This window comes from Pleurodeles waltl, chromosome 7 (genome assembly GCF_031143425.1).
Source record: "Pleurodeles waltl isolate 20211129_DDA chromosome 7, aPleWal1.hap1.20221129, whole genome shotgun sequence".
Lineage (NCBI taxonomy): Eukaryota > Metazoa > Chordata > Amphibia > Caudata > Salamandridae > Pleurodeles > Pleurodeles waltl.
This window is the reverse complement of record NC_090446.1, coordinates 804780345-804802349: the sequence shown is the minus strand read 5'-3', so window position 1 is coordinate 804802349 and position 22005 is coordinate 804780345. Positions and strand designations below refer to the sequence as shown.

The 22005-nt window shown below is 47.0% G+C and overlaps 1 protein-coding gene across 1 annotated transcript in view; it reads left to right on the top strand.

The window, feature by feature from the left end:
• The window catches only part of DOCK2 (dedicator of cytokinesis 2), a 2133690-nt gene that overhangs the window by 685242 nt on the left and 1426443 nt on the right, over positions 1–22005 (top strand). The window contains exon 23 of the mRNA XM_069199340.1: positions 295–403. Coding sequence (XP_069055441.1) covers positions 295–403 — 109 coding nt within the window. The remainder of the gene's footprint in view (positions 1–294; positions 404–22005) is intronic.

The following is a 22005-nucleotide window of genomic DNA, read 5'->3' as shown; positions in this document are numbered from 1 at the left end:
CCCTCCCCAACACCTTAAATACTTTAACCTACTTCATAACACTACTCTTCACTTCTGTATATGTAACTAAACCCCATTATAGGGCGAGACCTATTGGCATTGACAATGCTTGTTTATACATTAGTATGGTGCAATATACTGTTCTGTGTGTTTTTATCGGCAATCAGTGTATACTATAGTTCGAGAAACTTGACATAATTTTATGAAATTAAACGTAATGCCCTCAGTATGAATATTTCATCGGTAGGCTTATAGATACAAAAGTTGCTTGATTGGTAACACTTCTTTTCATAGGCTATATGAAGGCAAGGAACAGACAGAATTCGAAGAATTTATGAGAAGACTTTTCGAATCTATCAACAGTTTGATGAAATCCGAACACAAGATTACCATTTTATTGCAGGTGCGGTTCCTTTTATATTATTTTGATTACAATGTCTTACATTCTACTATTTCATTTTAAGACTATTTCAATGATTGTGGGATCTTTCTGTTTCCCTAATGACCGAATGATTTCCACTCGCTCATCATTCTATGCTATAACCATAATGCGCTCACCTGATTACAATAACTATGACTACAATATGCAAAAAATAGTAAGAAACCATCAGTCTGCTTTATTGCATTGCACTATTTGAGGATGATCCTGACAATGCAAGAAATAGAATTATGATTCTGTTTTCTAGGTTTTCAGACAAATAATCAAAATACGTCTTTGTTGTAAAATGTAATCAGTCACTTACACATTTTCATTTGTCTGATATATTTATTACTCATGCCTAAATGTTTTCATGTGGGCTAATTACATTCTTCCTGTATTTAGTGGCTAATTAATAACATAAAATGTTTCCGATGTTCCGTTTTAGTTGATTTAAACGTGTGCATGAAACAAATTAGTTTTGAAATTGCCTTCCTGTAATTGAGGAACAGAAGTCGTTGCCAAACAATATGGTTGACAAAGACCATGTTGTAGCTCTGATGCCTTATCATGGCAGAACAACTGGAATTATCACTTTTAAGTATGCCGGCCCTATCTGTGATTTTGACCACCATAAGCTTAAACCTCATGTTCGATCATCTGGTGAATTTGTCTGGGATCTGTGATGTGAATTAGAAGGTATTTAAATTCTTCTTTACAATAAAGCTGGGTACAATTTTAGTAGTTGCCACCACTATTCAATGCTGAGTTCCACAGAATTCTAATATGCCCACTCAGACTTCCACTCCCGAAGTCAACATATGGGTACAATTGGGTTGAGTAACAATAAACCTCTGTCACTGTTAAACAAGGTGCCCACGAATGACAGTACACATATACTAGTTATGTTGTGTGCACTGACCCCTTTTCCTTGAATTTAATTATTTGTCCCCTCCTGAAGTTCTTTAGGTGCCATGGACTAAGCTTTAACTCCTTTGTAAATGGCTCTCAAGTTCAACTTTCAGTAAGTGATTTCCAAGAGGAAATCACTACAGTGTCAGACAGCTTGGATGCGACTGAACTGAATGAATCATAGTTTCCTTATGTTCAGCTGAGCTAAGCCAGTATAGTTACTAGAATCATCCCACCAGGAGCGGCTCCTCTGCTATGGAGGAGGGGCGTCACCCCCCGCCAGCAGCAGGTGCTGCAAACCTTTAAAAATAAAATGATAATAAACTAACTAAGTTTATTATTGTTTTATTTTTGAAGGGGGCAGGGCAATGGGGGTGACGAGCAGTGAGGGGAGTTCACAGAGCACTCCCCTCAGTGCATATGTATGTTTGGCCGACTGTCTTGGGCCGGCCAAACACACATGCGCACAAGGGCTCTCTCCAACTTGGCACTGTGCTGCCGAGTTGGAGAGCCTTCCCAGGTTCCTAGTCTGCGTTGGAGCACCGAGCCACAACGCTCCAGCCAATCATAACGCTGCTTTGAGCAGCGTCATGATTGGCTGCAGGGCGGGCTGGGAGCCTGCATTGCAGCAGAGAGCAGCGTCAACGTTCAGGTACGTTTTTTTTGTTTGTTTGTTTTATTCCCCACTGCCCCCGCCCCACCTTTTTTCCAAGTCGCCAGGCGTGACTGCATCCCACCCATGTAGAGATTCATTAACAAAGTAATGCTGGTTCTGTTTGAACGTAAGAATCCCTTTGTTGAGAAGTTTACAAACTTTTGACTATGGCAAGATGACGTGTGTAAGCCTTAAAATAAGAGCAGTTGTGCAGTCAAGCTTTCATTATTTAATTCATCTGCTGCGTACTTTGCCCTTACTTTCAGGAATAGGACAGAAATTCCATGACGTTTTGGAAGACACTTGGACCAGTCCCAAGACTGATTAAGCAATTGCATTGTACTTGGATAGACTGCAGCAGTCCAGGATACTTCTACTAGAATGGCACCTAAGAGGAAAAATAACATTACACTGCTCTTGCAAGATTTGCACTGGCTATTAGTAAGAAAAAGATCATTTTAAAGTCACCCGTTTTACTTTTAAATGTTTGACCCATGCTACTCCCAAATACTTAGGGTATAAAACTTGTCAAAATACGCCAAGTCAAACTTTGTGCTTGGTAGTTTCCTGTAGGTTAGTGACTGAATTTTTTTAAAAAGTCAGTTGAAGAGTAGAAAAGATGTTCTTTGTTTCGGTACTTTGTCTGCAGAATGCACTGACTACCCACATTTCAGAGGTTCAGTCTCTGAGATTTCATGGAGCTCCATTCAGCCTGGGTCATATGTTGCTCTGTCTGCGTTTGTAGGGTCGAGCGCGAGCAAACGCTCTGGACTTTGTTGTAATCTCTATGTGATCCTCTAACCACACCCATGTCATGCCAGTCACTTTCATTAGTTCGTGGGCTTGCCTTTTAAAAATCGATTGATTCCATTTGTGAAAGGCATGCATACGTCATGCCTTTTCCGGTGTGTAGCCCTCCTCGAGCGCACCAGTAAACTACTGCAAACATACGAGGCTCCATGTTTTCAGCTGGTTTCTGCACTACTTTATCTTTTAATTTCCTGCGCAGAGCAATCTCGCTGGGCAGAAGTCCAGTGCTTTGCCTGACATTACATGTTACATGAATAAGTGCACTTTTGCTGATTACATGGATAATTGCACTTTTGCCGGTAACATGGATAATTGCACTTTTACCAATAAGTTTCACTGCAAGCAAACTTCTGTTTCTTTTTATGTGTCCCTTTCACACTCATGGTGACCACTGACTCACATATGTGAAACTGCTTTACTTTTCATTATTATTTTTTGTGTCAAGAAAAGTCTGGTTAGGAGTTTACAGTACTAACAGCTCTGACGCGAGCAAACGCGAGACCCGTTGCATTGCAAATGCTTTTTTCCTTTTGTATCTTTTGCTCAGGTTTTGGCTCCAAGTGGCAATTAATTTCCTAGTCAGCACAATATAAATGCATGAATACATATATGAAAAGGAATGAGACGTGCTATGAAATTTCTTTGTGTGTGAAAAACTAAAACCAGTAGCAGCTTCCTCTTGAATGTAATGAGTGCCACCTCAAGAATAAACAGCTTTGCTAACAATCCCAGTCATAAAATACTGCACTACCAGCCCTAAATCATCTTGAGTGTTCATTCGCTGAACAATGTTTAGAACTGGTGAATAAAACAAATAAAACTTAATTGAAATACACAATAGGAATGTTGACTGTTATTTTTGGAATACTGCAGGTGTGACACCCTGGCCTAGAAGGATCAATCTTGTCAAAGGCTTTGTTAAGGTGGAAACTAAAGTGTTCACCTCATTGATACCATATTAAACTTTCGGCATGTATATGTTGTCAATGACTTCTCCTTTCTCAAGCAAGTCTTTAGTAGGGAAGGACATTTGGAAACATGCTGTGTGATGTGTGCAGGTTTGTTTTCTCACTGATTTACCAAGTGAGTGTGGAAAATAATATTTTGCTACCAGTCACCTTTTTATAGGTGGAAACACTGAGACTGGAACATGTCTATCAGCCATATTATTGAATGATCTTGTAGTCTGGAACATATTTGTGAATAAAGCTACATATGCATTAATCACACTTAATCAAAAGTCAAAACTCTTTTTTACACTGAAGAAGGATAGGACTGTGCTGATGAATATAGGGATGTCACTCCAGATCCTGGTTGCCCAGATGGAGAAGACCTGCAGCCTCTGTTTTTTTCTTTCCTGAACTCCATGTCCTCCACTCTGATAGTGTTCTCGCTGCAGCTGTGCTGAAAACTACAGGATATGGTGAACTTGTCAACCAAATAGGGAGGCTGCTAGTTGTGATAGCTTTGTAGGTGATGCAACTGACCTTGAAGGTGGTGCGGATATGGAAGAGAAACCAGAGAAGGTCTATTAAAGTGGAACTCAGATGGTCATATTTTTAAGGGTCCTTGAGTAGGCACGCTGTGTCTTTCTATAATGCCCAAAATGGAGCCATGTGAAGCAGGGAGTTGCCACCATCTAGGTGGCAGCGCACAAGGGATTGAACTGAAGTTCTGAATTATTTCTGGGAGAAATGTCTTCACTTTCTTGCTTTCTTGGTTTTCTTGGTAGCATGTTCATTGAGGAAAGATAATTGTCAATGGTGAATTCAAATGACTTCATATAGATTGAATACTGGGCACTGAATCCATCCAGATTCATGTCATTGTTTATTAATTCATTTTTGTTAATGTGTTGATTTAAATATCTTACAAGACGTTCTTCCATAATTTTGGTGAGCAAGGTAAGATATGTGATGAACCATGATTTTAATTTTTATTCAACATTTGGAATTTGCAGAATGAGTTTGATAACACACTTTTTTGGATAGGAGTGAATGGTACTTTGTTTGGGTGAGACATATTATTTTTCCCTAGAGAGGTAAGAGACACTGACACATTTTGCTATATTTGGTTGTACAGTGTCAAGTGGATAACCTGAAAAAACATTAGAGAAAAATTGTCCTCCAGAAGCTAAGTTGAGATATTGCTCAATGGCATTAAATTATCTGAAATTAATTTTGGGTTACTGTCAACGATGATGTGGTTAAGTGTGGTTGCCTTAAAGTTAATTGCATCATAAATGGCATTTGTCTTGCTTGTGAAGTTTTCTGTTTTCTCACAATGTTCACTGCACATAATTTTGGATGTTGAAAAATCAGTGGTCGCCGTTTGTGCCTCCCAAACCCACTTTAGGTTTTTCTCTAACTCCTGAGCTGACATCACATCCAGAACTATGATCCATGCCAGTTTCTGCCACATTGACATGGCCCAATGCTGCTAACGGTGGAGGAGGACGCTGATCCTATTTTCTTATCCTACTGTGATGCTATTTCCCTATCTGACTCTGAACTGAACTCATCTGGACCTCGGCCAAAGTCATTGTCCTGGAACAATTCCAATGTGCCCAGTTCATTCTGTCTCTGAACGAGCAGTGCTTTTGCCTAAGAGCTGCCTTTCTGTGCTCCACCAACTTTTCAAATCAGACTCTGACCAGAATCAACCAAGTTTTAATGATGATGGTGATAATGGTGAGGAATTTCCCCCACAATACAATGATGACAATTTGTAATTGGATCTTCAAGAGGCCAATGTATTGGACACTCCCCATGACATGGGGCTGGCTTCTCCCCCAGCCCTTCTACAGAAGAGTCATCTTCCTTCACCACAGTCATCGGGTGTGCATTGCAGTTATCACATGGTGAGTTGAAAACCAACATCTTCTCTGAAGTCCTAAAACCTGGAAAGAACCTTTGCTGCTGCTCAAGGAACCCCAGATTTACACCACCTTGGTTACTTAGGCAAAATCCTGCTCCTACTAACCTGTGAACGGACAGGCAGCACCTGACACAGCGCCCTCCTCCTAAGAGCCTAGCAGTTCATGCACCTTCTCCCAGGGTTAATCCCAACTCTTTTCCTATGACCCACTGAGACAAAGTCCAAAAGAATTGAAGCATTCAGAAGTAAGATTTCCTCTTCATCTAGCCTTGCCTGTAGGTCATTCAACGGCAGCTGGGTAGGCACTCCTATGCATAAAGAAACTAAGCCACTGTGTGCTCCCTCAGTCTTTTCACACCCACAGTAGCAGTACCCTCAACAATTTGGCCTCTTTCTAGGTGTCACTATGGGTTATACTTACAGGCAGCATCAAGGCCCACAACCCCAACAACAAACACCTCAGTTCTTTTGGGGATGGGGCCGGGGATGCAGCAGACAGCATCTAGGCCTTCAGGGACAGCAAACCTATAAGTCCCAGCCCCTCTGGCAACAGCCTCCAGGAGGCACTGTGGGAGGCAGAATCACTGCTTTCCCCCTTGGTTGTCAGGTCATTATATCCAACAGGTGGGCTTTGCAGTTAATCTAATGGGGAAATGACCTGCTTTTCCTTTCCATCCCACTGCCTCTTCCACCTACATTGGAGCAGCTTTTGGAGTGGAACTTTTGTTGATTTTGCTACTGAAAGGAGCCATAGAGAGAGAGAGAGACCTAGCCCCGGAGATCAGAACTGTGTGAAGGATAAATTCAAGATGCTCAAGCAGGCCAGTGCATTATCTGCCCCAGATCCAGGAGTCTATATGAAAGCATTATCCTGCAGGAAGCCTGTTTCCATGATCACGTCCTGCAGATGCACAGGTAGTACTTATTATTCACAGTGGGCTACAAGCATTTTCAATGTGCTGTACTTCCTTTCGGCCTCACCAGTGCCCCTCAGTTGTTCATGAAGGTGATGGCATTGGTTTCTGCATACCTTTGGAGGTTAAGGGTACTATTTTTCACCTACCTTGATGACTGGCTGCTGATGGCAGACGTGTGACATTCAGTTGTGGACCCCCTCCAGATGACAGCAAGCCTCTTTATATCTTTGTGGTTCATGATATACATGCCGAATTCACACATGACTCCTTTGCAGAGGCTCCCTTTGATCAGAGCCATCCTGAACACAACATTTTCGGGCCTTCCCTCTGGATCAACAGGTCCAGGACATTAGGGATTATCTTGATGTTTCAGCCTCAACCCTTTGCCTCAGTGAGAGTACCTCTGAGGCTTCTTGGCCAATTGCATCCTGCTCACCGACCATGACAGACGGCATATGCAGTTTCTGCAATGTATGTTTGTTATGTGCACCCCCACTGCACAACTTCCCTCTACATCTCTTGGCCTCAAAGAAGATCTTTCTCATTGTGATAACTTGAAATCATCACATGAGTGAGCGCAAAGCTTTATCAGGCCAGGTGCTCTACACAGCCTTCTTTCCAGATAAATTGGTGCTGAAGACTAGAGAGGGTTTTCTACAAAAAGTTGTTACTTACTTTAATGTTTGACAATCCATCACTCTTACAACATTCTGTGTGAAGCCTCACTTCTTGAGAGAGGAATAGAAACTCTAGTGTTAATTTTTTATTTATTTATTAGCCACCTTTTATTTCTAGATCAAGATACCAATTGAAGCACATTAGCAAATTATATTGTCATTGCCATTTGTACAAAAAAATAAAAAAATGTTTAACTGGAAGTGAGGAAGACAATATAACTTACAGAATGATATTATTATACAATATAATCAACAAGACTACAATAATTGAAGATTAAACATAGAAGGCGATTGAGTGGAGGGCAAACATGGGGAGGAGGTTGGGTAAGGATGTACCTCAAATCTGATGGCTAATTAAATAGACCAGGAGTTCCCAAATGTGTAAATAAATAAAGTGGCTAAGTGTACAATTTCAATTTTTAAAACGTACTGTAAATGTCAAGGAATTTGAAATTGGAGGCTACAAATTAAATTAGTGTCCTTAAATTGTTTCATGGCAGCAGTGCAGGTGCATCACTCAGAATACAGTATGTACACTGTGAGGTTCCAGTTGAATGTAGAAAAGCCCCTACCTTCCTATTATAATACATTTTATTTTTTGTATCTTTGTTTGTAAATTAAATAAAACGTGTTATCATTTGTGTATGAGTTGATGGGATTCTTGTTTCTGTATTTTGTGTATAGTTTTGTGGTTAAAATCTTCAACAATGTTTAGACGGTAGGCCCTGGCTTCAGTAATGACTCAGTGAAGGGTCCTAATATATAAATAATGATTCATTGGAGGTCTCTGGGATCCAGTAATGGTAAAGTGAGAACCCACAGAAGTCAGTAGGTTAAGATCCACTGAAATAGACATTAGACAACGGCTCGTCTCAGACAGAATCTGATATATCTATTTATGATGTTAACTCTGATGAAGATGCTAAGGGTTGGAGAAGGTAAGTGTGCAAAATCTCAGATGTACAAGGATTAATCTGAGTGGTCCGTCACTGTCTATAGTACATTGTATCTTTACGAAGAATATCACCTGTGTGAGTATGCCTCATCTGTACTAGTCCCAAGGATATTTCATGTTTGTCAACCGAAAGTCGCCCCAGATCTCATGAAGTTTGGCTGATGGCGCAACATATTTAACATGTTCATACGTTGCATGATGATGTATCTCCCATGTCCATATCTCAAGGGTTGCAATCATGTCTGTTAGCCACAGTCAAAGCATGAAGTTTTTTGCTGTCGCAAGCTCTACTGCAAGCAGTCTGCCTCTTCGGTCAGGAATCTCTTGGTAGTCTTGGGTGCCATGTTGGATGGCACCGCTTTCCTGCTGAGAGGGGATGTAATCCTGACTGTACTAATTATTGTGGACCATACCTCGTTCCAGTACGCCTGAAGGGCAATGCATTCTCAAAAGAAGTGAATAGTGTCACTAATCATTTAGGGCATCACTAGATTTTCAGGTCAGTTTACGGAGCAATGCCATCTGTGCATTTTTTTTTAGTAGCTAAATTTAAGATGAGCTTACAGTAGGTTCTTGTTGCTTGCTAGCAGAGTGTCATACCAGTCTTCCTCTGAGAAATCCTGGTCAGTCTGTTGGTCCATCACTCGTTCAAAACTGTTGTAGTGAGTATGCATAGTTAGTTATTATTTTGTAGTGACTGAGCACTGTCCCTCTGTAGTTGCCCCATGTTATAAAATATTTCAGTATTGGGGAGTCAGGGAAGGTTATCAGGTCTGCGACTAGAAACCAATGGATGCATTGTTGTAGTCTCTGGAAATCCCAAAAAATTTTGGGGGAGGAGGGTAAATTGAGCCTGTACTTTAGCAAACATTTTGAGTCTATTTCCCATGAGTAAATGGTCAAGGGAGGAGGTTCCTTTCTCTTTAACCCCATCACTACCAGGCCTTTTTTTGGCTAGTTGGGGTAGTTTGCGCTTAGGCCCTCATAACGTTTTGCTCACATAAGCTATCCACGCCAAAGCTTCATCCTCTTTTTCCAACATTTTGGAGATTGTAAAGGTGCCCAGAGTTCGTGGGTTCCACTGGAGGAGACCAAGAAATTAGCCAAAATACAGCTCAAATTGTTTTTTTTTTAGAACAATGGGAAAAAGTGCTGCAAAAGAAAGCACCTGTTTTTTTTCCCTCAAATGGCATCAACAAATGTTTGCGGTGCTAAAATCACCATCTTCAGAAACAGGCAGATCTGAATCAATTTTTTCAATACAGTTTTGCCATTTTACCGGGAGATACCCCATTTTTTATATTTTGTGTGCTTTCAGCCTCCTTCCAGTTAGTGACAGAAATGGGTGTGAAACCAATGGTAGATCAGCTAAACATTTCTGAAAAGTAGGCAAAATTCTGAATTTAGCAAGGGTCATTTGTGTAGATCGTTCAAGGTTTTCCTATAGAGAGTAACGGTTGAAATAAAAACAAATAGAGAAATTGAGTTTTAAAAAAACAACCATTTCTGTTTACGTTTTCTTCTGTAACTTTTTCCAACTATGGTAGATTTTTGAAAGAATATACCCTTGCAGTTGCGGGTATATATAGGGCTTGTAGGTTCATCAAGAACCCAAGGTACCCAGAGTCAGTAAGGGAGTTGCACCTTGCAATGGGTTATCATTGTAAACCGGGTATATAGCAATTCATTTGGTAAAATCTAAAAAGTGAAAAATAAGTATCAAGAAAACCCATGTATTTCTGAAATGGGCAGAACATAAGGAGTTTAGAAGCAGTGGTTATTTGTAAATCTCTGAAAATGGGGATCCCCATATTAGCATGTGAATTACAGGGCATTTTCTCAAAATGACTTCTTTCTCACACACTGTCTTACATTTGAAAGGCAAAAATGTAGAGGAAGACAACTTGTAATAACACTTGTTCTTTTATTCTGTGTTCTCCCAAGTCTCCCAATAAAAATGGTACTTCACTTGTATGGTAGGCCTAGTGCCTACGATAGGAAACACACCAAAACGCAAATGGACACATCACATTTTTCCATTGAAAACTGACGTGTTTTTTGCAAAGTGCCTAGCTGTGGATTTTGGCCTCTAGTTCAGCAGGCACCTAGGAACACCTACCAAACCTGTACATTTCTGAAAAGTAGACACCTAGGTGGACCCAGGATGGGTAACTTGGGGTGCTCTCACCAGGTTCTGTTACCCAGACTCCTTAGCAAACCTCAAAATGTGGCAAAAAAACACTTTTTCCTCACATTTCGGTACTGCAAAGTTCTGAAATCTGAGGGGAGCCACAAACGTCCTTCTACCCAGTGTTCCCCCACGTCTCTCGATAAAAATGATACATCACTTGTGTGGGTAGGCCTAGTGCCCATGACAGGAAATGCCCCAAAACACTATGTGGAGACATCAAAATGATCAAATACAAAACTATCTGTTTTTGCGGGGAGGCCACCTGCGGTTTTGGTCCTGGGCTCAGCAGCCATCTAGGGAAACGTACCAAACCCAAACATTTCTGAAAAATAGACACCCGAGGGAATCCAGGGAGGTATGATTGCGTGGATCCCATAGTGTTTTCTCACCCAGACAATTGGGGCAGATTTTTTATCGGTATAGATGCGGCAATGCTGGGTGGTAGGAAGTTTGTGGATTCCTGCAGATTCTGGAAGGTTCCATCACAAAAATGTGGGAAAAATGTGTGATTTCCAGCAAAGCTGGAGGTTTACAGGGCATTGTGGGTAAGAAAATGGTGCAGGGTGCCTCTGAAGCACACCACCCTGGACTCACCCAGATGTTTAGTTCTCAGATGTGTCTAGGTCTTGTGGATTTTTCTACATGGCAGCGTCCCAAAGTCCAAAAAGTGCAGCCCTCACCATTCCAAGTGGGTTGATTTTGAGAGTAAGACAAGCTCTCATGCCCTAATGTAAAACCAAAACCCCAAATAATCAAATGTCCTCTTGCTTGCTGTGGGATAAGAGCTGAAAGACTGTTACCCCATTCAGCTGGGGTGGGGGCATAACCATGCCCATACTGGTTGGTAGCCACCACCCCACTATTTTCTTTTTCATCTACTAGGCTTTCTGCCCCCCCAGGAAGTGGATCAGGAGTAAATGTCCCATCTACCCGCCGGGGGCAGAACAACTGTGGCCCCATTTATTTGAGGTGGGGGTATGGCCATATCCCCTCCCTCTTTTTTTGAAAAATCTTCCCTGGTCTCTGGTGGGCTTTGGGGGCAGATGCGGCTTCTAAAAGTAGGCCAATCTGCTCCCAAGGGGGCAGATATGGCCAACAGTAATGTGTCCCCATGGGGAGCGACCCTTGCCCAAGGGGCTGCCCCCCCAAACAAAACACAGACATACACACACATCAATCTCTGGTGCCTAAGTGGTTTCTTTCCCCCTAATAGAAATAGGCCGATCAGCCCCCAAGGGGGGAAGAAATGGCCTAAAATAAATCCCCCCCCAGGGGAGCGACCCTTGCCTAAGAGGTCGCTCCCCTTGCGTGAAATTGGCCCAAAAATAAATCCCCGGTGCCTAGTGGTTTCTGCCCCCCCTTGGGGGCAGATCGGCCTAATATAAATAGGCCAACCTATCCCCAAGTGGGGCAGAAATGGCCTAAAATAAGTTTCCCCCCAGGGGAAGAACCATTGCGTAAGGGTTCACTCCCCTTGATTGAAATTGACACAAAAAATAAAAATCTCGGTGTGTAATGGTTTCTGCCCCACCTTCGGGGCAGAATTGCCTAATAAAAATAGGCCGATCTGCCCCCAAGTTGGGCAGAAATGGCCTAAAAATATTTGTCCCTCCTGGAGAGCGACCCTTGCCTAAGGGGTCTCTCCTCACATCAAAAAAAAAAAAAAAAAAGAAGATCACTGGTGCCTAGAGGTTTTTGCCCCCAAGCGGGGGCAGATCAGCCTAATTACAGGAGGGCAGAAATGGCCTGAAAACAAATTCCTCTCCCACAGGGCAGAGACGCTTGCCTAAGGGGTCGCCCCCCTTGTGTGAAATTGACCAAAACAATCCCTGGTGTCTAGTGGTTTTTGCCCTCCTTGGGGGCAGATTGGCCTTATAGAAATTCGCCAATCTGCCCCCGGGGGGGGGGTCAGAAATGGCCTAAAGGTAATTTTGACCCCAGGGGAGTGACCCTAGCCTAAGGGGTCGCTCCCTACATCTAAAAATCATAAAACAAACAAACAAACAAAAATAAATCCTAGTGTCTAGCGGTTTCTTCCCTGCCTGGGGGCAGATCAGCCTAATTAGAAAAGGCCGATCTGCCCCCAGGGGGGGCAGAAATGGCCTTGAAATAATTTGCCCACTTTGGGAGGCGGCATTTGCCCAACGGGCCGCTCCCCATTTGAGTAAATAAAAAAATGACAAACTCCCTGTTGTCTAGTGGGCATTTCTGCTGCCCCATCACATCCCGATCGGGCAGCAGGAATGATGAGAGAGGCATCAAAGGAAAGAAAGGCATCTCCTTTCCTTTGATGCCTCACTCACCCCCTCCACGTAGCATTTCTATTCCGATCCGTGCTGGAAGGTGGGGGCAGCCTCTGATGAGTTCAGCGTACGATCGTGCGCTGACATCATCAGATGCCACAGGGGGGCGGGGTGGAAGGGTAAGCGCTTCCCCTTCCATCCCTGCCCAGGGGAGGGGGCTGCTTGGCCATCAGGAGGGCCCTTAGCAGGATGTAACTGTTATGTCCTCGTCACCCGAGTGTGGCAAATGAGGATGTAACCCTTACATCCTGGGCACCAGAGATGCTAAAAGTATTTAACCCCTGCTAAGAGGTGCAGGTAATCTCTATTTCAAAATGAAAACAAGAAAATATTTGATAACTGACAATACCTGCTCATTTAAAGGACCAACGGTACTCCAGCGGCCAGACTCGTCACATATAGGTGGTCATTACAACCCTGGCGGTCGGTGTTAAAGCGGTGGTAAAACCGCCAACAGGCCGGCGGTAAAAAAAAATGAATCACGACCATGGCAGAAACCGCCAAAATAGACAGCCACTTTAACACTCCGACCGGCACAGCGGTACATACAAACACAGCGACAGTAACCGCCAACAGACAGCCGGAGGACAATGTACCGCCCACACTATTACAACCCACCAATCCACCACCTTTTCCGGGGAGGATTCAACGCGAACAAAAACATTGCGGAAACAGGACTTCGAAGGGAAAATGCTCACCTCTACACACCCCACGAGGAACCAGGAAGCCATGGAGCCGTAACTCCAAATTCTACCTGCCATTCTCTTCCTGATCCTCTACCAGGAGCACGAACGCCGGCGGTGAAGACCACGGTGAGTACTGCACCTACGACACAGGGGAGGGGGGAGGGAAAAAACAGTGACACACACATGCAACACGCAACACCCCCACCCCCACCCTCACCCACTAAAACACACACACTAATACATGTTGATACATTACAGTTACACCCCCCCAAGCCCCCATGGAAGAATGCAAGGACAAAAGGAAAGGAGTCGAATAATTGTTATATATTCAATTACATAAATCAAAAATATTTACAAATATATACATTTATATTATATTCAATTATATACACCGAGAACACAAGTCCAAGGGATTCCACCATCACAGTCCGTGGATCACTGGGCCCAAAAGGCATGGGCAAGCCCACACTCAATACCCAAACAAGACGGAGAGAACACTGCAGGGGCATCAGATAGAAATAAAACAGCCACCTCAGGGGGAAGGGAAAGGGGGGGCACCTCAGCAGGTTGAGTGCATGACGCCAGATCCATGATGGGGCTCCATGCCCATTGATGTATCCTGGGGAATGCAAAGCCACAGTCTCTCAAGACTCTACAGTGGGTGGTTTGACCACTGTTCAATCCTGGGGAGTGCAAAGCCACAGTCTCTCAAGTCTCTACAGTGGGTGGTTTGCCCACTGTTCAATCCTGGGGAGTGCAAAGCCACAGTCTCTCAAGTGGATGCCTTTCTCCATTGGCTCTGTAGGGGGCTTGGTGCCCAGATTGCTTCATCCTGACAAGGACAGAGGTACTGGATGTGAATCTCCACTGGTTCTGGAGGGGGATTGGTGCCCAGAGTGCTTCATCCTGCCAAGGACTGAGGTAGTGGATGTGAATATCCACTGGTTCCGGAGGGGGCTTGGTACCCAGAGTGCTTCATCCTGCCAAGGACAGAGGTAGTGGATGTGAGTCTCCACTATTTCTGGAGGGGGCTTGGTGCCCAGAGTGCTTCATCCTGCCAAGGACAGAGGTAGTGGATGTGAATCTCCACTGGTTGACAGAGGTAGCGGATGTGAATCTCCACTGGTTCTGGAGGGGGCTTGGTGCCCAGAGTGCTTCATCCTGCCAAGGACTGAGGTAGTGGATGTGAATCTCCACTGGTTCTGGAGGGGGCTTGGAGCCCAGAGTGCTTCATCCTGCCTGTGGTGGGCTCAGTAGCATGGGAATCATTGGCGCTCACTGGCCTGCGGTGCTGCTGGCGGCGGTGTCCTGGCATGCGGTTCTGCTGGTTGCGGTCTTGTCCTGGCCTGCGGTGCTGCTGGCAGCGGTGTCCTGGGCAGCGGTTCTGCTGGTGGCGGTCTTGTCCTGCGGTGCTGCTGGCGGCGGTGTCCTGGGCAGCGGTTCTGCTGGTGGCGGTCTTGTCCGGGCCTGCGGTGCTGGTGGCGGCGGTGTCCTGGGCAGTGGTTCTTCTGGTGGCGGTCTTGTCCTGGCCTGTGGTGCTGCTGGCGGCAGTGTCCTGGGCAGCGGTTCAGCTGCTGGCAGTCTTTTCCTGGGCAGTGGGGCTGCTGGCGGTTCTGTCTTGGGCAGCGAGGCTGCTGCTGGCGATTCTGTCTTGGGCAGCGGGGCTGCTGCTGGCGGTTCTGTCTTGGGCAGTGGGGCTGCTGCTGGCGGTTCTGTCTTGGGCAGTGGGGCTGCTGCTGGCGGTTCTGTCTTGGGCAGCGGGGCTGCTGCTGGCAGTTCTGTGTTGGGCAGCGGTTCTGCTGGTGGCGGTGTCCTGGCCTGCGGTGCTGCTGGTGGCGGTGTCCTGGCCTGCGGTGCTGCTGGTGGCGGTCTTGTCCGGGCCTGCGGTGCTGCTGGTGGTGGTGTCCTGCGCAGCGGTTCTGCTGGTGGCGGTCTTGTCCTGGCCTGCAGTGCTTCTGTCGGCGGTGTCCTGGGCAGCGGTTCAGCTGGTGGTGGTCTTTTCTTGGGCAGTGGGGCTGCTGGCTGTTCTCTCTTGGGCAGCGGGGCTGCTGCTGGCGGTTCTGTCTTGGGCAGCGGGGCTGCTGCTGGCGGTTCTGTCTTGGGCAGTGGGGCTGCTGCTGGCGGCTCTGTCTTGGGCAGCGGGGCTGCTGCTGGCGGTTCTGTCTTGGGCAGCGGGGCTGCTGCTGGCAGTTCTGTCTTGGGCAGCGGTTCTGCTGGTGGCGGTGTCCTGGCCTGCAGTGCTGCTGGTGGCGGTGTCCTGGCATGCGGTGCTGCTGGTGGTGGTCTTGTCCGGGCCTGCGGTGCTGCTGGTGGTGGTGTCCTGCGCAGCGGTTCTGCTGGTGGCGGTCTTGTCCTGGCCTGCAGTGCTTCTGGCGGCGGTGTCCTGGGCAGCGGTTCAGCTGGTGGTGGTCTTTTCTTGGGCAGTGGGGCTGCTGGTGGTTCTCTCTTAGGCAGCAGGGCTGCTGCTGGCGGTTCTGTCTTGGGCAGTGGGGCTGCTGCTGGTGGTTCTGTCTTGGGCACCGGGGCTGCTGCTGGCAGTTCTGTCTTGGGCAGTGGGGCTGCTGCTGGCGGTTCTGTCTTGGGCAGCGGAGCTGCTGCTGGCGGTTCTGTCTTGGGCAGCTGCTGCTGGCGGTCTTCTCCTGGGCAGCGGGACTGCTGGCAGTCTTGTCTGCTGTGCAGATCTTCCCAGACTTGCCAGTTTTAATGTGCCCCTTCCACACCTTGGATGGTGTCGCAGCTGTCTCCACACTCCCAACTGTACCCCTGGGAGCGGCTTTGGTGGCTGATTTCTTTCCCCTCTCCCGACGGGCACTATCCAACTTTTTATGCTTGACAGGTTGGGGACTCTCCGTGCTTTGGCTCCTTGCCACAATGGCTGCCCTGCTGCACTCCATAATCTGGTGACTACTGGCACCACTGGTCCCGCCGATGTTGTGGCTGAGGTGCTAGGTTGGGACCAGGAGAGTCGGGCCCTAGGAGACTGAAGGGGTGGGGGAGGTGTGGGAAGAGGTCAAGGCTGGCCAGGAAAAGTTACTTAGGAACACTGGGACGGGTAGCTAGAAGGGGTGTGGGAGTGGAGGAAGAGGTAGTGGTTGTAGGAGGTGTACGTTTGGTGACTTTGGGTGAAGGTGAATGGGCTGGAGGCTGTCGTGAGGTGGATGGCTGTTGGGTGGGTGTGTGGTTGCGTTTGTGTACCTTGGGAGGTGGCCTCACAGACACACTGGCAGAGGTCACAGGGGATGTGTGAATGGTAGTGGGTGTGGTGACTGCACGTGAGCGGGGTGTGGTGGTGGGTGTGCTGGTGATGGAGGTAGTGGCTGATGATGTAGTGCATGTAGGTGTGAGTGGAGACGAGATTGGGAGGGAGGAGGGAGACAAGGAGGAGGGGGACACAGTGGAGGAGTGGATGTTGGTGTGTCTGCATGTGTGTGATGCTTGCGTGAGTGCCTGTGGGATGTGTGGTGCTTATGTTTGCCAGAGCTTCCCTTGTTTGTTGAGGTGTGTGCATGCTGGTCTGATGGTGTGCTTGGGATAGGCTGAGGTATAGGGGTGTGGGTCTCGGTGGAGGAAGTTGGAGGGGGGAGGCTAGAGACAGAGACAATGGCTGCCATCAGTGCTGAGGCCAGAGTCTGAAAAGCTTGCTGAAGGGCTGCCTAACCAGAGTGAATGCCCTCCAGGTATGCATTGGTCTGTTGCAACTGCCTCTCTACACCCTGGATGGCATTCAATATGGTAGACTGCCCAACAGTGAGGGACCTGAGGAGGTCAATGGCCGCCTCACTGAGGGCAGCAGGGGTTTACTGGGGCAGGGGCTGAGGTGCCTGGGGCAAAGGTGATGCCCACCCTCCTGGGTGAGCGGGCACGGGGCAAACACTGAAGGGCTGCTGGGAGGGCGGTGCTGGTAGGGGGGGTGGCAGCTGTACCTGTAGATGCGGGTACACAGATGGGGCCACCACTGCAAGGGAGCTCCCATCAGAGGAGGAGTCCGTATTGCTGGTGTCAGCTCCTGTCCCCGCCGTGGAGCTCCCCTCACCCTCCGTCCCACTGGTGACTTCAGACTCCGTAGTGTTGCCCTCCAGGGCAATGTGGGATGCAGCTCCCTCCTGCTCCGGTGCCACTGCTCCTCTGCCTGATGATGCTAATGCACACAAGAACAGGGAGACCACAAAAATGGGTGGGGAAGACAGAAGAAAGACATGTTGAGTGCATGCAATACCGCTACCGTTTGCGGACACGACAGACACAGAAGCCCTCTGCACTACGCCACGCACTTGGAGTCCACTATTCAATCCCTGGGACATGGCTTACAAGGCTATGGCTGATCTCTGCACACATGGATGTCACAGGAGCCTGACTAGGTGTAGTTGGCACTGTACACAGGTGGGGTGGGGTGCCACAGGGCCTGCCTGAAGAAGGGACCTTAACTACTAAACTTGCCCTGGCCTAGGGGAACCCACAGCCCACCTCCCCCACCCAGACACCTCCAATGCGCGCTGAATCAGCAGAATGAGAGTGTACTCACCCCCTTGTTGCTGCTGTGATGCCCTCAAGCGCCCATCCAACTCCGGCTATGCCACCGCCAGGATCCTGAACATAAGGGGGGTCATGGTGCGACGGGCACCCCTCCCACGTTGGGAGGCCATCCCCAGCTGGGCCTCCGCCGTCTGCTTGCTCCAGCGGCGAATGTCGTTCCATCTTTTCCGGCAGTGGGTGCTCTGTCTGTGGTAGGTCCCCAGGGTCCGGACTTCCTTGGCGATAGCACGCCAAATGTCCTTCTTCTGGTGGGCGCTGACCTACAGGAATTCTACAGGGGAAAAAGAGAAGTAATTACCATCTGCACCGTCACAGTCATTGGCCCGCATCCCTACCCTTGCCATGACGCACTTGCACTCACCGTCATTTCATGCTCGCATCATTCTCACCCCCCCCATCTTTCATCCACCCCACTCCACACATGCATTGCCCATACAGCATGCTCATAGTGTACTTACCTGTTTGTCTGGAGGACCGTAGAGTAGCGTGTACTGGGGGAGGACCCCATCCACGAATTTCTCCAACTCCTCCGTGCTGAAGGCAGGGGCCCTTTCCCCAGACACACGAGCCATTGTCTCTTCCAGACTGAGGTCACAGCAGCACTTGCAGTGTAGGTCCTCTCCTGTCGAAGATCAGGTATCAAGTGATTTAACAGATAGAAAATGGCGGTCACGTCCGTGGCGGTGCGTACCGTCACCGCCAGCGTACGTCGTCATTGGCTCCTGGGACCCATAGGGTCCAATGTTAACCAATGCAGAATTGTGCTGTGGTCTTTGACCGCCTACCGCAACGGTGTACAACGCCAGCGCAGTTACCTCATATCCCATTGTCTCACCTTACAGGTCAGGCAGCCGCTATTTCATGGGCCCACATGGCATTATTTTTTACTGCGTCACACATACCTAGGCCTTGCCTAAACACTCATACAGGCAAATGTCAAATTGCTAATATTTTCAGCGTAAGCTGTGTTAACGTACCTCAGAGTTGGTTGACTCTCTGCTCGATGTTCTCCTCCATAGGCACCGTCCGCTGGGGCATGTGAGGAGATGGCAGCATCCTCCGGTGTACAGACCGCTGGTGGACCTGTCGACAATGGAGGAGCGACATGTGATCATCACCTACAGGCTTGATCATGCCACAATCCTAGAACTGTGTGCTCAGTTGGAGCCAGACCTGATGTCAGCTATCCGCCATCCCACAGGAATCCCCCCTCAAGTGCAGCTGCTGTCGGTACTCCATTTCCTAGCAAGTGGGTCTTTTCAGACTACAGTGGCCATAGCATCAGGGATGTCCCAGCCTATGTTTTCCAACGTGTTGTCCAGAGTGTTGTCTGCCCTTCTGAAACACATGCGGAGCTACATCGTTTTCGTTCAGGTGGAGGATTTGCCTACAGTGAAAGGTGATTTCTATGCCCTGGGACATATCTCCAGCATCGTAGGTGCCATTGATGGGACACATGTGGCCTTGGTACTCCCAGCAGGAGTGAACAGGTGTTCAGAAACTGGAAGAGTTGCCATTCGATGAATGTGCAGATGGTATGTTTGGCAGACCAGTACATCTCCCATGTTAATGCCAAATTCCCTGGCTCAGTGCATGATGCTTACATCCTGCGGAATAGCAGCATCCCTTATGTGATGGGGCAACTCCAGAGGCACCGGGTGTGGCTATTAGGTGAGCACATGGACCCAATACAGTGGGAATAGTTGTCTGGGTCTGTGGATGTCCCTATGAGTTAGTGTGTGTCTAACAGTTGTCCCTCGCCATTTGCAGGTGACTCTGGTTACCCCAACCTGTCATGGCTACTGACCCCAGTGAGGAATCCCAGGACAAGGGCAGAGGAACGCTACAATGAGGCACATGGGTGAACTAGGAGGATTATAGAGCGGACCTTCGGCCTCCTGAAGGCCAGGTTCCGGTGCCTGCATATGACTGGTGGTTCCCTATTCTACTCACTAAAGAAGGCGATCAAAACAGTGCCAACAAGGAAGATATTCATAGGATTAGGGCGCTCACAGTGAATCCATCAAAGTAATAACACATTCCGTTCATGGCACGGTGCTTCTGACAGGAGGATCTTCCTTAGTCCTCCAATGTTTCAAGGGAAACAAAACAGAAAAAGAACAGGTGTCAGAGCACTCGTGATATCACAATTAGAAGTTACTAATATGACCAGTCTTCTTCGTAAATTGACAACAAACGCGTGTTTGTCTCAGAATCCAGTTTTATTCATAATGTTCTAATATCCTCCATAAGAACAGCCAACACGTGTTTCATCCTCTGAGAAGTTTTTCTCTTAAGGACTTCATCAGGGCTTAGTGTCATATATTCAATCCAAAATAGTCATAATGTCGAGGTAGTCTCCGTATCTTAAAGCAGCCATTGTACAATGATACGGGAACGCTGCAGGGTGAATTGGACCGCGCGGCTGTTTTCCGAAGCTTACTTTAGATTAGATCTCATATGAGAGATACAAACGGAGACACACAAACAGCAATGCAGTGAAAACAGAACACCATAAAAATCCCAAACCAATTTAGAAAAATAGAATAAATATTAATAAATTATTTGACGCCCAAACCACTAAAGTTCAATCAGTTATGCACTTTTAAAGCTTAATGTCCCAAATAGAAGTCCTCAGTTTTAGAAAAATTCCACCTGGGTGCCTTTTGCACTACAACCAAGGGTCCAGGAGTTCATGGAGACCTCTTGGGAGTTCAAGACTCACTCAGGCTGGGATCAAACAGAGGTTCAAGATGGTGGGATATTGTTACGTCCCTGTCATTCTGAACAGGAGGCCAGCTAAACTATCCCTTGGAGTCATTTCTGAAGTCCTGGGTGCAGGTGAAGATGCAGGGCTCCACAGCAGGGCTGGCCTCTGAAGGTTCAAGGCAGGCTCCAGGCAGCAAAGCAGTTCTTGCAGGCACAGCAGCAGCCTGGTAAAATGCTCCGCAGGTCACAGCATTAGGCAGTTCTCTGAGAGTCCTTCCACAGATCCAGTAGTGAACTGACGAGTGGGTCTGAGAGCAGTATTTTTATATCCTGGTGCCCTGCTCCTAGAAGTTGGGAGACGTTTCCAGAAGGGTTCTTTGAATTTCCATGAGTTTCATGCCCCCTTGCCCTGGCTCCTAGCTTGCTGCACTTACAATACAGGGTTGTTAAGTGTATTGTGTGGTGGCACAGACCTATCTAGTCAGGTGCAAGTGGAGCTGTGCTTAGCTCCGCCCCCCATCAAGTCAGTTAATGACACATTCAGGCTCTGCTAATCCCACTAATGTGTGGCTGTCTGGTGTGAATTAACAAAGTCTCAACTATTTGTTACACCCAGTCATGTGACTTAATTCAGGTTGCAGGCACAGAGGGCTAAGCGCAGGAAAATGGCAGCTTACTAAATTGGCCTTTTCAGACTTGCAAATGATAAATCTGACTTTACCATTAAAGAGGGTTTATCATTACAAGTTCATATATACCAAACACAAGATATCTACCACCTCTGGTTTAGGAATTACAATTTATTAAATCTAATAAGGAATCCCCAATGTTATTCATTGGGAGAGGTAGGCCTAACAGTAGTGAAAAAATGAATTTGGGAGTTTTTCGATACGAGGACATGGAAAACTCGAAATTACATACCCTTCCTTTTAATTACATAGCACACTGCCCTATGGGCGACCAAGGGGCTACTTTAGCGGTTACGTATATGTAATAAAATAAGCATTTAAGGCTTGGCAAGGGGTTCTAAATCTTCAGTCTGGAATGGCAGGCCTGGGGCATGTTTTAAAGTGATACTTAAGTGGGTGGCACAATATGTGCTGTAGGCCCTGTGGTAGCATTTAATTTACAGGCCCTGGGTACATGATATTCCACTCTTCAAGGCACATAAATGTACACTAAATATTTCAATCAGGTACATGTCAATCAAATCATGTTTTAGGGAGAGAGCGAATGCACTTTAGCACTGGTTAGAAGTGGTAAAGTGCACAGAGTCCTAAGGCCAATAAATAAAAATCCATCAAAAAGTAAGAGAAGGAAGGCAAACAGTTTGGGGGTGACCTTGTAGAGAGGGCCATGTCC